Source organism: Meriones unguiculatus, chromosome 10 (genome assembly GCF_030254825.1).
Source record: "Meriones unguiculatus strain TT.TT164.6M chromosome 10, Bangor_MerUng_6.1, whole genome shotgun sequence".
NCBI classification, from domain to species: domain Eukaryota; kingdom Metazoa; phylum Chordata; class Mammalia; order Rodentia; family Muridae; genus Meriones; species Meriones unguiculatus.
Window position 1 is genome coordinate 67,601,311 of NC_083358.1, and position 16,950 is coordinate 67,618,260.

Genomic DNA, 16,950 nt, shown 5'->3' on the forward strand with positions numbered 1-16,950 from the left:
CAAGCCTCTCAAAATAAACAGATAAATAAATCAAATGAAAAATAAAGCTAGAGAACACTGGTGTGGCTTTACGGTCAGTTTAGGATCTCTTCCCTGCCTCCTGCGCCCGAACCCAGGATCATCTGACCGCTGTGCCCCTAGCCATGTTTCCAGTATAAGTCACACCTCAGCCCTGTCCGTTCTTCCGGCTGCACGTCTAGTTTCTACCCCCTGAGTGTGGTCAGGATCTTGCTATCACTGTTCCTTGTCCTAGTGTGCAGGACGCAGTGGCCAGTGTTTATGGAGAGGCTCCCAGTCCTTCCTCGGAGGTCTGCAGATTTCCCAAGGGAAGGAGTGAGTACCAATGCAGAAATGGCAAAAAGCTTGCTGAGGAGAGCCTGCCAGGTCACTGGGCTCCGACCCTCATTGTTCAACCCACTGGCTTCCCAGGGCTCTTCTCCAAGAGAGCCGGAAACAGGCCAGGGAGAGTCAAACACTGCAAAGTGATTCCATCCCTGCCCACACAAACACCAGCTCCGAGGGCCCAAACACTTTCCCAAAGAAGCCAAGGCTTGGACGGAGTCACCTCTAAGAATGTCCTGGAGGGCAGTCAGCCTGGGACCTGGGGCAGGAAGGCAGCCCAAAGAAATGTCAAGGGGTATACCCTGGGGAAAGAAACGGGTTTTCAAGTACTCCCTGGCGAGAAAAAGAAGTTCAGTTTTGTTTTTTGTTTCTGTTCATTTTATGAATAACACATTTTTTTATATTACAGAAGCAATCTTCGTGGGGACCAGTAAACAGCAGAAATATAAAAGAAACTTAGTCATCTTCCCCCAAAGTCTATGGTCTTCAGGAGGAAGAAACTTCTGCTATGAGCCTTGAAAACAAAGTATCCTTGCAGCTGTGACCAGAGTGCGGAGGGAATGACCAGGCCCTATAGTTCCAGATAATACGGGACATCAACAGGGCTTGCCCATCTTCAGCCATGGACAGTGTCTTTAAAATCAAAATACTTGTGTCTTCTGTGTCCAGGGCGGGAGGCACAGCATTGCTCAAGTGTTGGGTCACACTGCCCTGTCTGGCCTTAGAGTACTATAGGAAATGGGAGGTGTTGATTTCATTTGATCTGAAAAGTATTTTGCAGGAGTCATTCACAATAGAAGGAGACTTCATCTGGCCTTTTTCTAATGGGTTACCATGATGGTGTCAAGAGACCATCTTGACACCATACAGTCTTATAAGAACTGTATCTTTTGTCTGGGTCCACGGTATATAAGATGTTCATAGAGCTTTTAAAAATATACACACAGTCCAGAGTGGCAGGGTCAAGGTTCCCAAGGTGTCTGTACGACAGAGAACACCTACCCACATGATGCTTTGTCTGCACTTAGCAACCCGGAGACTCAGTCCCTCCAAGCACGAGTTTCCCCTTCCTTCCTGGACTGACCAGTGTCTCTCAGAATCAACGTGTGGTTTCACCAGCATCTTAGGAACTCAGCAGCACAAGTGGAGGCCCATTGTGACCTCCCTCCTCAGGGATTCTGGGGCTGATGGTGGTTGCTGGGATACGGGATTGAAACTGAAGTCTCAGGCACACTAGACATGAGCGGCCCTCCTGGCCCAGGCTCTTCGTGTTTTGTTTTTAAACAATCTATTCCAGTGTGTTTACATTAGCCAGCATCTGAGAAATATTCAGAAAAGAAGTCATGATGCCACATACGGTAGAACCAAGTTTATTAATGACAGCTTTTATTACAATCACTCTCGAGTGTAAAAAATAAAGGGTGATTAAAATTGAAAACTCACTCGGGCTTGTGTTTTGGCTTTCACTGGATGTGCCCACAGGGTGGGGGGTCTTGCCTGGTTCTGCATCAACTGGCCAGAAGCAGTTCACTGGAGGATGAGGTAATAAAGAAGACAGAAGCGCCAATCCGAGAGCACGGGGGTCCGTGTTGGAGGACATTACAAACGGCGGCAGTGGGATGGGCAGGAGTGAAGCCACGCGACCTCACGTCCACGCATGGAATGACTATCTCTACCTACAGCGGACACAAACACAAACATGCAGAGCCCCGCGCACCGGACTGGGGAGATGAGACTTCAGACGAGGGCTTGGTTGTCGGCGCTCCGAGCAGACCGTGCTGGTCAGCCACAGCAGTGCGCATGCGGCGGAAATGGGTGCTCCGTCTCCGCTCAGAACGCTGGCTGGCCGGATGCTGAGCGGCCATCAGAGAGGTGGTGGTCCTCCCAGCGACCCACAGACTAAACTCCGCTCCCCGTGAAAGCAACGTCCAGGGGATGTCATAAGCTGGGCCCAAATCCACCTTCCCGGTGGGCACGAGGCAGGAGAGGAGCCTGAAGGTGGCTTCCCACCTAGCGTCACAGAACCCCGGGCTGGGCCTCAGTGCAGCCCTTCAAGTATTTGTGCTTTGTCACCAACCCGAGGCCACCTCAGCGAGGACAGAGCTCTGGCCATGCACTATACTAGGCTTGTTTTTTTTTTTTTATTTTTAATATATGACAAAACTAAAGTTGCAAAAGAGAAAAAAAAAACTCATTATATGCTTTTGACTGTTGTCAACCCTGCTTCGGAACTGGGCTTTATATCATTCAGTGAGGACAGGGAATCTACAAAAGCTGAGCCGGGGCATATGAAGACATGGCAGGACAACATGCCACAACCACCCAGGGCTGGGGAACGATGACACAAACACTGAGGAACACTCTCAAGTGTTCCTTGGAGAAGAACACAGCGGATTCGGGGGTCACAGCACATGCGGGTGAAGATCATACAAAAACTTACTATTTTAAGTTGACTAGGAAACCATTACAGAGGACTGTGTCATAGCCTTTGCCTTTGGGACACAGAAAAGAACCAAAGTAACAACCAATAAAAAAGAAAGCAAAACACAAAAACGCAGCCCAGAGTATTTCAGAATATCAGAAGAACCCAATCATGGGCTTGGTGAGGTGGGGTGAGGGGGTGCTTCATCAGTGCCTCCCATTAACCTCATTTTCTCCTCGGATGTCATTGCTAAAGCTCAGGCTGGCCACTCAAAGGAAATGCGGCTCACAACCTCTGCCACCCTGATGGGCTGCAGCCAAATGCCCAGCTCTCTTAACGGGACAGGCAGGCCAGAGAGCATATGCCACAAGCGGACCCATCCTGCCCGATTCGGAATCTCAGCACAGAGGACAGCTGTTTTCCTCTCTGGACGACAGCTGCAACAGTTTCTAGAAATGTGCACTGAGAGACTCCAAGACACGTGGCCCTGGGGGGTAAGGGCCTACGTTTTAGCCAAGATGTGGACAGCACTGTATTCTCCGTAAATTCAAGTACATGCAGTGCCCAGCCCCCCTTTTCCCTCTCTGGTAGTATCCATCTGTCCGTCCATCCATTCACGGCCACGGTAGAGATCCATGGCACAGACTCGGCGACTTGCACAATGCTTTGTTTTGCTTTGTTTTTGTTTTTCTTTTGAAGAGTTCCATCTGTGAGTGGCACTTCCCAGCTTCACCCCCACAGAAAGGAAGTTCTCGGCAGCTCCGTAGGGTGGGACTGCAGGCCTGTGACCAGGTCTCTGCAGCCCACCATCAGCCAGCACGTGGAAGGTCAGTCAGAGAGGGGGTCAGTCCAGTGTCGTGCAGCAGTGGTGGCAGGGTTCTACCAGCTAGCCCTGACAGCTTCAATGTCACTCACCAGATTCTGTGCCAGGCATATCCCAAAAATCTAAACAAACAACAACAAAAATACCAAGTCAGACAAGTGGAATTCAAACACTTTTGGCTTTTCCTTGGCCGCTGGGTCCTCCCCCCTCCCTGCCTGGTCATCTGATTCTTCAATTGGTCTATCTGCAGGGGATGGCGATGTGGTTTGGTCGGTAGAGGGTCCGGCCCCAGCACCACAGAAACCCAGCACTGGGGGCATCAGAAGCCATGCTCGGCTACACAGCAAGGTTGAGGCCAGCCTGGGATACATGATGCCTGTCTCAAAAAAAAAAAAAAAAAAAAAAAAAAAACCAAATCAAATCAGAATAAATAAACAAACAAAAACCCCAACAGCTGAAAAGACAGTGGAGACAGAGAGAAAAAATTAAAAAACTAATTTTAGCATCCCTTTAGCTCTTCAATACTAAATACAGAAGATGTTCATTGCTGTCAGGCTAACCTGGTACCAAGAGAAGCCATTTCCAACCCTCCCTTAAGGCCTAGATAGCTCTCATCTACCTTCTCTCTCTGTCTCTGGATTTGCCTGATCTGGACATTTTGTGAAAATGGCTTCAGATAACATATGGTGCCTGTGACTTCCTTCATATACCAAAATGTTCTCTGGTTCATCCACTGGTACAGAAACTGTTCAAATGTAAAAGCCCACACAATCTCATGGGTTTGAATATTCAGTCCCTAGCTAGTGGCACTGTTTTAGGATGTAGTAGGACATTAGAGACCAAGTGTGTTGCTAAGGGCAGCTGTCAAAGGAGTTCTCCGTCTCATAGCTGTTGCCATGTTGTTCTGTTGCGCTTTGCTTTTGAGAAGGGTCTTCCTGTACAGTCTTTTGTCTTCCCCGCCATATGCGCCATCCCCTGAACCAAGGGCCCAAACAAACCTCTCTCCATCTGCTCTATGAGGTACTGATCACAGTGCTGTAAAACTTCATGACCCAACTACGAATTTTCCTTATTTACTTACACAGCACAAATTAAAGAACTCGGGTGAACATTTTATACAACATACAAAAAGCCGAGGCAGCCTCAGCATGCAAGCACGCCCTTGCCTTTGTGGCTAAGGAGGTCACATGTGTATAGATAACGTGGGAAAGGCAGGCTGAAGCTCAGCTGGGCCCCTACCTCGAACAGGTGGGTCACGTGGCCACCTGTGCCTTCTATGGACCTCACCTGCTCTTTCAGGTAAGAAGCCTTAATGAAGTCACACAAGCAGGGAGCATTCCTGCTGGTGACCAGCCTGTCCGGCTAGAGTATTCAGTGCTGATCTACCCACTGCCCTGCTGAGGTCAGGCTTGGGATGTTCTGAAGGAAGACTTCCCCACCTCACGGGGTCTGCAACTTCATCAGTTTCTTGGCTTCTCCCCTCTCCTCCTGAGAGTGGTGAGCCCCATCAACAAGGTCACAGTGGGAGGCTGGGTGGGCCATGGTCTGAGGTAAGGATGCAGGCTGAGCTGAGGTGACCCAGAGGTTGGGGTGGTGAGACCCCGGGTACTCCCAGGGCACTGTGAAGATGTGGCGAGGGGGAGGGCAAGGATGATGACGATAAGGGACACTCTACACAAAAGCAGCTGAAGAATAAAACTGTGGTGACTCTTCCGTGGAATGCCAGCCGGCCAGTCTGCTCCATTTGTTCTGTGGCGCTTTGCTTTTGAGAAGGGTCTTCCTGTACAGTCTGATTTGCCATCCTTCTGCCTCATCACCCTCCTCCTCCCTGGTGCTGAGACTGCAGGCAAGCATAGCACACCTAGTCAGTTCATTCCTTTTTGATGGCTGTGTGCCAACCCAGGCACCGGGACATACCACAGTCTTCAAGGTCCTTTGATGGAGTCTTCACTGTTCTCAGGTCTTGCTGCTATGAACAGGTGTGCGCAGATGTTTAGGTAAATGAAGTTTCTTCATTCCTTTTGATTGCATTCTTTTGCTTGCATTCGTGGGAAGTTGTGGGGTCAGTACAATTTTCCAAAGAGCTGAGCCATTTCTGTTCCCTCCCTATATCCTCACAAACACCCACTGTCTTTTTTACTCAAAGCCATCCTGGTGTGTAAGCAATGGGTATCCCATTGCGGTTTTGATTTGCAGTTTTCTGATGATATACTGACATCTTTTCATATGCAATGGGCCATTCCTATCTTTGCTGGAGAAGTGTCTACTGAAATAGTTCATATTTAAACTGGCTCTTGCTAGGTAGCCCAGGCTGGCCTTTTTTCTTGTTTGGCATAAGCCCTCTTGAAATATATTCTAGGAATTAAAATCCTTTCACAAACATTTTCTGTGATTTTGTGAGTGACCTTAACGGCATCATTTTCAGTGCAGAAGTTTAATACTTTCATGACATGCCATTAGCTCGGTTTTATTTGGTGGTTTTATTTTTGGTGTCATGATCTTTTAAGGAAACTGTCCAAGACAAAAAAAAAAAAAAAATCACCAATTTACACCACGTTTTCTTCTAGCATTTCACAGCTTCAGCTTTTATATTGAGAGTTTTGTTCATTTGGTTTATACCAAGACAGGCCTGACTATGAAGGTTGTGTGCTCTTAAGTGACCATAGCTTACATTACAGGCATACAGCACAGCACACTTATATTTAGGTCTTTTAAGTTAATGTTTATAGATGTTATGAAATAGTTGCCTAAACATCATTCTTTTCTAGACAGAAAATCAGTATTCCTGCACTATTTGTCAAAAACAAAAAACAAAAAAAAACCCCAAAACTTTTAAAAGTATTTTAAAGTGTATAGGTGTTTCGCCTACAGGCATGGCTGTGTACACATTCATACAGTGTGTACGGAGGCCAGAAGGCAGCATTGGATCTCTGGGAACTATAGTTACAATTGTTAGCTATCATGTAGAGGCTGGGAATTGAACCCCGGTCCTCTGGAAGAAAAGCCAGTTCTGCTAACCACTGAGCCATTTTTCCCATCCCTGAAAAACCTTTTTTTCATCCCCCATTGACTAGTTTTGATTCCCTTATCGAAAAAGAAAAAAAGCTTCTGTCTGGAATTTAATCTCAATGATCTGAAATGGCTATCCTTACAAGCGTACATATCGCCTCAAATCCTGCTACTCTGTGGTAGGTTTTAATTAGGAAACATGAAGTCTTCATCCTCTGTTCCTTTTCAGTTTGTTTGACTACTCGTTTTTCCGTGCGACTTCAGGCCCAGCTTGTCCGTGGCTGAAGAGGTGGGAACAGAGAGAGAGAGTGCACAGAGCCTCTGGATCAACATGAGCCGTGACACCACTTGAGACTGAACACAGTCTGTGAACACAGGATGACGTCACTTACGACTTCCTCAGGTTCCTTCAACTGTGTGCGCATCTCTGACCCTCCAAAGAGAGCATCCCATCAGCGGGAGAAGTCACTTCCTAAGGCTGACTTCCACCTGCACTTTGGCAAGCTGGTCCAGAGAGATGAACGTCACAGCGCATACCTCTGTGATTCCACAGAACCTTGACCTTGCTGCTGAGATCCACGCTGCGCAGCCATGTCTGCCCCAGCTGGCACAGTGCGCTCCTCTGAGCCCCTGGACACAATGCCAGCTGACAGCCGGGGGCCTATTGAGCTCTCCTCAGTGAAAAGGAGACAAGGCTTCCTAACGCGTTTCCGGATCTAGAAACAGACCCTCAATAAACACAAACCTAACCGTTTCAGTCTGTTCCCTGGACCTCTGGAGTGTCTCAGAAGCTATGGGGTTGAGGAGGCATGGCAAAGATTTGGTCCTGGTGAGGTCTCCCTGGGCGCCACTGTCTGAGCTACCACCGAGGACCCATATCTTACCTGTAGCAATGCAATGCCTATGAAAATACCAGCCACAATGGTTAAATTGTCCTGTAGCCACTTCTCAAACTGGGGCACGCATCCTTTCGTGTAGATTACAATCTGTTGGTCCACTTCCTTTACAAGGGAAGAGAGCAGAGCATCACAGATACAGCCTTGGGCGTGTGCAAACACTCCAGAGAGGCACAGATACAGTGTTGGGCATGCACAAATGCTCCTCAAAAAAAAACAAAAACAAAAAACAAAAAACAAAACAAACAAACAAACAAACAAACAACAAAAGAAAAAACAAAAAACCAAAAAACAAACTCTATGTGCTAAGCCTCAGGGGCAGGTTCTACTTACTGGCTTTTGCCTGGCATCATAGCCACACTGAGTGTTGATGACATCTTCCTGGGGAAGAAAGAAGGAGAAAAGTGAAACTCATTCTTGTTCAACAGAAAGCCCACCTAAGAACAAACAGGAGACCCTGTAGTGTCAGTGAGATAGATCACAGGACAGTAGCAGATAGTATATTAATAACAATATTATTTAAGAAACGTTATTATTAAATGCCATGCACTTATAAGAGCAGCTTAGGAAGTATGTAGTAAACGATTCCCCACCTTAGAAATGAGGAAAGCTAAGAGCCTAGCTGGCCCAATATGCTGGTGTGTGTGTGTGTGTGTGTGTGTGTGTGTGTGTGTTAAGATTCAAATAACTGCCAATCTCAGGAAGCCTTAAGGGCTTGGGAAACTGGAAACATAGACAAAAACCAAACTTAAAGGACAAAAATGACCATCTTTGTGCTCTTTGGCCATTTTTACTTTTTAAAAATAGTGCTGGAGGTTATGCATGCCAAATATGTGCACGTCCCTTTTAATCTACAAAATTCTGTCGCTGAAAGTGTTTTCGTTTTAATGAAAACGCATTATGTCACAAAGCAAAACAGTCCGGTCGTGTTTAGCTGGCAGCCTGACATCGCCAGGGTCGGGTTGGAAATGCTGTGGGCTGTTTCCTCCCCTCTGAGGGTCAGAGGATCTCCTCAGCTTAGAGTTCACGGCATGAGACAGACCTACTGAGGGATCTGCAGTTGCCTAGTGACGCTCGGAGACTCTTCTCATTTTTCTCATGGACAGCTGATAGAGGACAGAGATAGAGAACCGGGAGCATGCTGGCCAGTACGTGCCCAGGCGGAGTGGGTACCAGGGGCTCCACGCTGGGCATCCTGCTGCCCCTTGCCCCACCTCAGAGGAGGAGGACAAGCTGGCTAGCAAGGAGTCACAGCCAGGCTGGCACAGTTCTTAGTGACATCCAGCCCAGGCTGGTGTGCTCTCCAGAAGGTTAGCAGCTCAACACCCTAGAACCCCAGACTCCTTGCAAGGCCTCCAACCTTGCAAGGGCGGGACCCTGTGGTGTCTGTTTCCACTCAGGCCTGTCCAGCAAGGGCAGCAGGTGCTCCTCACATGTGTTACACTAACTCCCAGTGCTGGCTTTTCACTCCCAATACAGGTTCATTTTCTTCGTTCTACAAGCCAGGCACACAGTAACACGCAGTAAAAAGGAGCAGCTTGTGAACTGGTTCTTTTTAAAGTAAGACACAAATGGTGGCTGCTGTGGCCATCCTTATGCCGCCTCCTGGCCCACTGCGGCTACCCAAGCAGCGTTCCCAAATTGTCACGTCTCGCTCCCTCCTCTCCCTCCTAAGTCCTGGCCCAGATGGCAGATGAGAAGAAGGGGTTTACTAAACCGTAAAGGTGACAGCGGCAGGCTGTTTGAGTCTGGCACACTCGGTCACCTGTCAGGACTGTGGTTTGGGGAAAGTCACTTGCACTCCATATCCCTTGTTTGTTTGTTTTTCAACCCAGAACAGGACTTCCCTTTCTGACACACCAGAGCTCAGAATGGGAACCAACACACCTGGGCTAACTTCCAGTCATCGCGTCTTGACTGGGAAGATCGGCACACATTACCCTCCTCTAGGACCTACAACCAGCCATGCGCTTGTGACAAAGATCACTCTGCCACCGCACAGAGGGTGAGCACAGGGCCCACACCTGCCGGCAGAGCACTTCCGCTCTTTACATTGATACAGTGTTCTGCCTGCATGTATGTCTGTGCACCAGAGGAGGGCACCAAATCTCACTATAGATGGTCGTGAGCCACCATGTGAGGGACAGCCAGTGTCCAGCCTGAGCTGCTGCTCTTACCGCAGGGTCTTTAGTGCAGCAGGAGAAGGGCACACCGCATCGCTCTCGGCTTGCATTGGAATCTGTGCAATTGAAGTAAATATTTAGGTTCCAATCATCAGCTCCAAAAGCCCCACAGCACTGCCACTAGAGCAAACAGGAGAGAGTTAGAAAGGACACCAGGGCCGGGAGGTGACCAGCCCCCTGAGCTCCACCCACCCAGCCCCTGCCAGATCCAGCACCTCGTTTTATTTTCTAAGTGAAAATGAACCTAAACGTCCCTGTGAAGCCTTCCGAACTTGGCCTGGTCACGTTCTAGGAGGGTTAAACCAGACCACACTGGAAGGCAAGATAAAACACAAGCAACCGTGGTGACGTAGAAGAATGAGGCAACCGTGGTTGTGCTTAGGGTTCTTAAAGCATTTCACCAGTGTAAATGGCATCCAATAAACACTCGACACTTCGATGGGGTCTGGTATGTGTGTGATCACTACAGAACCGTCACCTGTTCACAAGACAGGGAATATCAGGCCTGATGTTCGGTGGTACAGTGGCCAAGCTGGGTGAGGCCCTGGGTCCATTCCGCACAACCACACACGCACAAAAAAAGAGTGAACAAAACCCACCTTTCTACCATAATCATAGAGGCTTCGTTTTCACTATATTTGTTTCTACGCTGATTTTGTTTGTAAAGAACATATTTTTATGTTCAGTTCAGAGGATTTTAAATGGGGGACTGATTATAGCTATAATATAACCCCATCCACCACCTCCCTGTACTGGATTATCCTGGCTTCTTAAGTTAAATAAAAACCAACCCTTGGCCATTTTAAGGCCTTCAGGACCAACAGCTCTGTGAAAATGCTTAACTGCAGAACAGAATCACATGAACCAGTGCTGCTGAGCAGAGCTGGCCTTGAACACATGTTCTTCAGGCTCGGCTCCTCCTCTGGCCTTGGGCTGGACACCACAGGTTTCCCCTGTAAAGTCCCGTCAGCTATGTCATGCAAGCTCGTCAGGGAGAATACCTGGGAAGCAGTGAGCTTGCATCCACTATGAGCTAACGACACAGAAGTCAGCTGAGCAGGTGAAACAGGGCTCAGTTTCACACCCGAGGATGCTCGCTCTACACAGCAGCTACTTTGCAGCCCCTGAGTGAAACTAAGACCCCAGGGTCATGCTGAGCACTCAGAGGACGGCTTTCCACCACGCCCGCTCAGCACTGATGCAGCATGGCTTTCCTGACTCAGGATAAACCTGAGCCTAGCTCAACCCTTCCAACTCAAGGCAAGATCTTGGCTCACTTAGCTTCTGGGTGGCCTCCAATCTCCAATCGTGCTCTAAACATTAACGCCATGAACACCACTGACCAAGTTTGGGGACCTGCTAATTTGTAGGCCAGTAATGTCTTAGGCCTAATATTGGGCCATGTGTACCACTAGACTGTCCCAATAGCCATAGGTATTAGGCAGGAGCCCAGTTTTGTTCTCATTTCACTCTCGAGGAAAGAGTTCACGTTTCTGTTAGTCTAAGGTCAATGAGATGGTGTGTGTCTTGGCTCCTCGTCTGTGCCACTTGGCATTTCGCGTGACATGCCATCTGCCTGTTCTGTTTGCAGTACAGGAGCGGTCAGTCATGTTTAGACACCTGTGGGGCAGGCGGGCTCTGCTTATCTTCCACCTGCTAGAAGCCTTCCGGCCTTACAAGGCTCTAAACTTTTGGTTTAGACTGCACACAGATGGTTGCTGGATAGGCACATGTGAGAAACTTTATAAACAGATATCGTGTTGGTTATATTATTGTGAGCTACAGGGGAAGGAACGGGAAACTTCATATTTAATCAAATAAAACTTTAAACATACAGAAAAGGAACTTTCTTCAAAAGCTGACAAGGGGATGGCTGTGGTGAGCACCATTTTTGCTTAAGAGTTGTGTCTTCCTTCATCTAATTTAACACAAATTGAAACATCTCTGCATTGCAGGTATAAGCCATGGGGTGAGGAAAGAACAGACAGGCAAACAAATGGAAACTAGGCAGGAAATGAGACATCTCCAGCTGGCAAAGACGCACAAGGTATCATGGGAGTCACCCTCGTGAGAAGACGTCTCCCCTTGGAACTTACATATTCCTGGGTGAAGTCTATGAGGTTCTGTAGATCAATGTCATCCCTGTAAGCTCTGATGTTGTTGTTAATAAAGAAATACAGCTGGTCTTTGATCCAGTCTTTGAAAACAAATGCCAACACCCCAGCAGTGAGCTCCAGGAAGAAAATAATCCCCAGGAACACAGAAAACTAAGACAAAAGAAACATACAACAGGGAATGGTTACAAGGCTCTCAGATCACACGGAGTCAGTGGCTCCTCTCTGAAAAGGGCTATAATTACATTCAATTGGTACACATCTCCACACCAGGGCCTTCTGTTTCTTACGGTTTGTTAATGGAATAGTACACTTCAAGAAAGGACTCTTAAAATTAAAGATCGCTTCATAATCACATTTTAGAGTCTCTGGTGTTCCATTGGATAATTAACCAACAAAGCCCAAATCAAACATGAGTAATAGGAATTTCTCATCAAGACCCACATTAGGGCCTAATGAATTGCTCATGATTAATGGACTGCCAGACACATGAACAAGGCTCTGCCTGACCTCTAGGAAGCCAGACTTGAAACGTAGATTATCCCCTGCCACTGGCTACCATGGCTTGATTCCACACTACATTATCCTGTTCTGGAGTCACTGTTTTTAGTTCTTCCCTGCACCTCCTATACAGTGTGAAATAGAGCTGTTCATCCTAAACAGGTCAGAGAGGAAGTGGGCCGGGGCGTGACGGTGGCATGAAAACAGTTTCCAATCCTGAAAACGAAGCCCTGGGGAAGGACTTCCTTGGGAACGCTGGCTGCTCTGGTGTCTTGCCTGGGCAGCACCCTCAGGAAACACTTTAAATAACACCACAATGCAATGAAAAGGAGCCTTCTGGCTAAGGCAGATAACAAGGTGGGAGGCTGGAGAGCAAGAGGCCAGGGCTCTACTGCTCAGATTGCTGGGGAAATGTCCCTTCCACCCAGATACTTCAAAGTCTCTCATCTTAGTCATCCTAACTGCAGGCTCCACCCATGGGCCATTTACACACACACACACACACACACACACACACACACACACACACACACACCGTCTTCACCCTCTGCAAACTGTTTTGTGATCTTGAGGTGAAAATTTGGGGGACATGTTGTTGGGTGTGGCCACTCCCATGACATGGAGTGACACCTGCTTCTTTGTTGAGGGATTATGAGGCAAGAGAGGCAGAAGGACCAAACCAGTGCCTGAAAAAGTCTAGGACACCAAGTGAGGACATAAATTTTAAAGTTCTTAATTAGCAGTGGTCACAATTTCAAGTTAAGATTTCCTTAGGAAAGAAAAGAGAAAATTAGCATTTGTGCTCCCTGCCTTCCTGCCCTTCTAAAGGGGTACTGCTCTGAGCATGGAGATACACAGTCCTCACACCACAGAAAGAAGAGAACCCAGACTCTCAAAAGTGTGCACGAAACAGCTGGCAGGCAGGCTAAGATTTCAGATGTCTGCTCTGACCTCCACTTTCCAGCTGTCCCAGTAAATTCTCTCGAGTTACATAACATGCATATCACATATTGAGTCCAATCTCAATCAATATAAAATATTTGGCAGAGACCTATCTAGATTCCCGGCTTTGCGGGCTAACTTCTCCATTTCCAAAGGTGATGAAAGTGACCTGAGGCCATTTCCACCACATCTGAGGAAATGGAAGCCCAGCTCCTCAGTGGACTGTGTCTGAGACCGATGACCCCCCCACCCCTCGAATCCCAGGTCTTCTGTTGGCATGAGCCATGTGAAAAGATCTGGGTTACCAGCCTCCGGGACTCTCAGGGAGTTGCCCTGAAATGGTTGCCCCAGTGTGAAATGGGTTACCCTAGGACAGTGTGGCAGTCTTTCCTTGGAGATGCCCATGAGATGCTAGAGAGCTCTCCAGAGGACACTCTGGAGTAGAGAATCACACACTGTCACTGCTTATACGAGTTCTAGGCCAGGCACTGGGTTTAAGTGAAAAAGACCCTGGAAGATGAGTCAGTGGGGCTATGAACAGCTGTAATGATAGGCATATCAAGCAAATGAGTTCTCTGGAAATTCCCGTGTCCTCCCTCATCCCGGCAAGGCTAGTCCTTCTGATCCTTTCTCTGGTCTTGGAGAGGAGAGTGAAGAATGGTTTTTTTGTTTGTTTTTGGTTTTTTTTTGTTTGTTTTTTTCACAGAAATCACTAGAACACCAGCATCCACACACAAGGAGGCCAAATTCAGTTCGTACCAAGTATCTGGAAGAAACTGACATGCTCTGGGCCCTGTGGGCCTACGCTGCACTTTCCAAAGGGAGAGAAGGTGAATTAAAGTTACCTCCGAAGGCATCAGTCAGCAAGGAAGCTGGGCTTATATTTCACAGGGCCATTTACCGTTCTTATTTAAGATACAGATATGTAGCGCACGCCACTGTTGTGCTCGGAAAGGAGCAACAAAGGGAAGGCTTTCGTTGTTCATTCTCTGCCCCAAATACCTCCATACTTTCTGCTACAGTCCTTCCTCTGTAAGCACTGCAGTCACACAAACACTGAGGAGCGGCTAAAAAGTGCTGGTGGAAAAAAGGAGGACTTTCACGTTTCCTGCACCGTCAGGTTTGCTCAAACTGCATAAGCTGGGGAGGCCATAGAAGCTGGGCCAGAACCTCGTTTCCCTAGACCGTTTTCTGTACAGCTTTCTATTTATAATATTCACCACCCCCGCTCACACATACACCACACAGCCCTCTACACCTCGTTCCTTCTTAAAGCTACTTCAGGGATGGGAGTCAAGTCTACAAGGCGAGTGTGGGTGGTATGGACACTGCCAAACGGGCCTATCCAGGCAGGGTCAGAGCGGGCAGGGCAGGACTGAAAAGCTCTCTTGAAGTAAAAATGTCCTGGGCTTTGCCTTTTTTGCCTCTCGGCCTTTTTTGCCAGCTCGCCTGCTGGATCTCAAGCTGAGAGCAGAGTCTGCCATACTTACGAACTTGAGAAGGAAGGTGTTTTCCCGGAGGGCTCCGATGCACCCTGCAAACCCTAGGATGAACATCACTCCTCCTACCACGAGGAAAAGCCAGACTGGGTCAAAGCCACCGAGGTCAGTGATGGACGAGATGTTGGAGAGGACGCCCTAGGAGAGGAGAAGAGCACATGAGGGCTCAGGACACGACAGGGTGGCAGCAAGGTAGGGTTGGTTTACTTGCCTCTCCCCTCCCAAACGACTCCTTCAGCAGTCACCTGGCAATCTGGGATGACTGGGATTCCAGAGACCAAGGAAGGGAAGAGGAAGTGGGAAAAGGAACAGGAAAGAAGGGAAAAGGAAAGTAAGTAGGGAAAGATAAAAGGAAAGGGGGACTGGAAGAGAAACAGATTTCTTTGCAAGATCAACTGTATTTATATTTTTGGTAAAATGATAAATAGCAAGACAATAGTAATAAACACTTGTCAGACTCTGGACGGAGAAAATAGATACCTTTGCTTCAGTGCCTTTAAATACATATGGTTTTGAGTAAAAAGTGGATGTAATAACTACCATACCATCTTGAACAGAAAGGACCATTACTTTAAGTCCCCCAGGGCCACTTGGAAGCCCTTGACATGTCTCCAGAAATATGAGAGGAACTAGGAGCTTGAAAATGAGCTTTGTAGGTTTGGTTATAAGTACCCACAAGCTTCCCAGGGAAGAGAGCTTTCCCCAGAATCCACCCTCATGGGTGGCCTCATTAGGTTCAGGTCCCAGAGGTCCACTCCTGTGCTCCATGTCACTTGCTGGAGGCATTCCCTATACTTCAGAGGCTGAGATTAAACAACAGAAGTCACTCCCTTGCCTTCAGCACCTTTATTCTTCTACCACATAAGGAATCCAAAGTAATTTTATTTCTCCACAAGCAATACCCATTTAAAAGAACTCCTTTCTGAAGTGTGAAAACACATCAAAACCTGCCAAAAATTATGACACTGTTTCTCTAAAATGTAACGTACATACTTGGATTTGGTCTGTGGAGACCAGTGACAGTGTTTTTGGAACTGAGAATCTGAAATATCCAGAATCATCAATATTTTATTTTCCTATTAAAATTTTTTTTTTGAACTCTCAAATCAAAATACCTCCAGACAATTGTGGCATGGTTTGCCGTGCAATCTAAAACAGATATTCAATATCTGTTTACGCAGCCCTGCCACTGACCTGACGCAGGGCTGATGGATCTGATTTTGGATGATGAAAACGTAAGCTGGAGCGGTTTGGTGATGGGCTGAAGGTCATGGGTTATTTTAGAACTAGAGCAGATGTCTATCTCAGCACTTCCTGATCACGCACTTGCCTCCGTGTGTTTCCCAGGCAGTGCCAATCAAACCAGAGTGTTTTAACTTTCAATCCACTTGAAAGTTGTTGAGACATTTGGGGAACAGCACGTTAGAGCTTTTGAGTTGTTTCTTCTTAGGAATGTCTACTTGAAGACAACAGAATGTGCTTGAAGAAAAGCTACACCACTAAACGATAAAGCTTTAACTTAGCAAATATGGCAGAGGGCTTAAAAAGTCACAAGGGAATGCCAGGCAGTTTCAAAGCAGAGGGGGGTTAAGGGTGCATGCCCAGGACCTGGCATGGCAGCTGCACCCAGCAGGGGGCTGCACAGGCCCATGGCTAGCTCCAGTTTTGTGTTTCAGTTTAGAACTTGTACATTTACCCCTGGGGGATCGGGGCGGGGATCCAGACTGAAAACACAGAAACACCAAAACAAATCTGCACTTACACAAATGATGTAGAAAAAAAATGTTGCCAGAGAAGTCAACTAGAATGTAGGCAGGGATGTCAAGGCCCAGGGCTGGAAGGAGGCCAGCCATTCAGCGTGCCACAGGTGTTAAAGTCCTCACGGTCTGTCCGTGCTAAGCAGGCTTTGAGTGCACATGGTGCAATCTGAAAAGTTCACTATTGGAGAAGTAGACTTGATTTGCTTGGTTTGAAAGACAAAGAAGCAGAGTTGCAGAGGAGAGAAAAACATGTTCTTTTTTTCCTCACAATTTTTTAATCAAATATTTTAAATGGATACACAGTAATTGCACATGTTACTTTGGAGGTACAGGGCAAAGTTTCAATCAGGGCCTATAGTGTGGGATGGTCAGATTGAAGTAACTACCATAATATCACCTTGGATATCTGCCATTCCTTCTCAGCAGCTTTAAAGTTAGCAAGCATTTACAGGAGACGGA

At 47.4% G+C, this 16,950-nt stretch overlaps 1 protein-coding gene across 3 annotated transcripts in view; it reads right to left on the reverse strand.

The window, feature by feature from the left end:
* Positions 1-1,696: 1,696 nt before the first annotated feature.
* Positions 1,697-16,950, reverse strand: part of Tspan5 (tetraspanin 5) — a 164,972-nt gene continuing 149,718 nt past the window's right edge. For 2 of the 3 annotated variants that reach the window (XM_060392636.1, XM_060392637.1), the window contains exons 3-8: positions 14,723-14,869; positions 11,772-11,942; positions 9,670-9,795; positions 7,826-7,873; positions 7,481-7,597; positions 1,697-3,709 (exon numbers count right to left, since the gene is read on the reverse strand). In XM_060392636.1, the coding sequence (XP_060248619.1) occupies positions 3,644-3,709; positions 7,481-7,597; positions 7,826-7,873; positions 9,670-9,795; positions 11,772-11,942; positions 14,723-14,869 (675 nt within the window). In that variant the 3' untranslated portion in view covers positions 1,697-3,643. The remainder of the gene's footprint in view (positions 3,710-7,480; positions 7,598-7,825; positions 7,874-9,669; positions 9,796-11,771; positions 11,943-14,722; positions 14,870-16,950) is intronic. The other variant, XR_009594661.1, reaches the window with a different exon arrangement.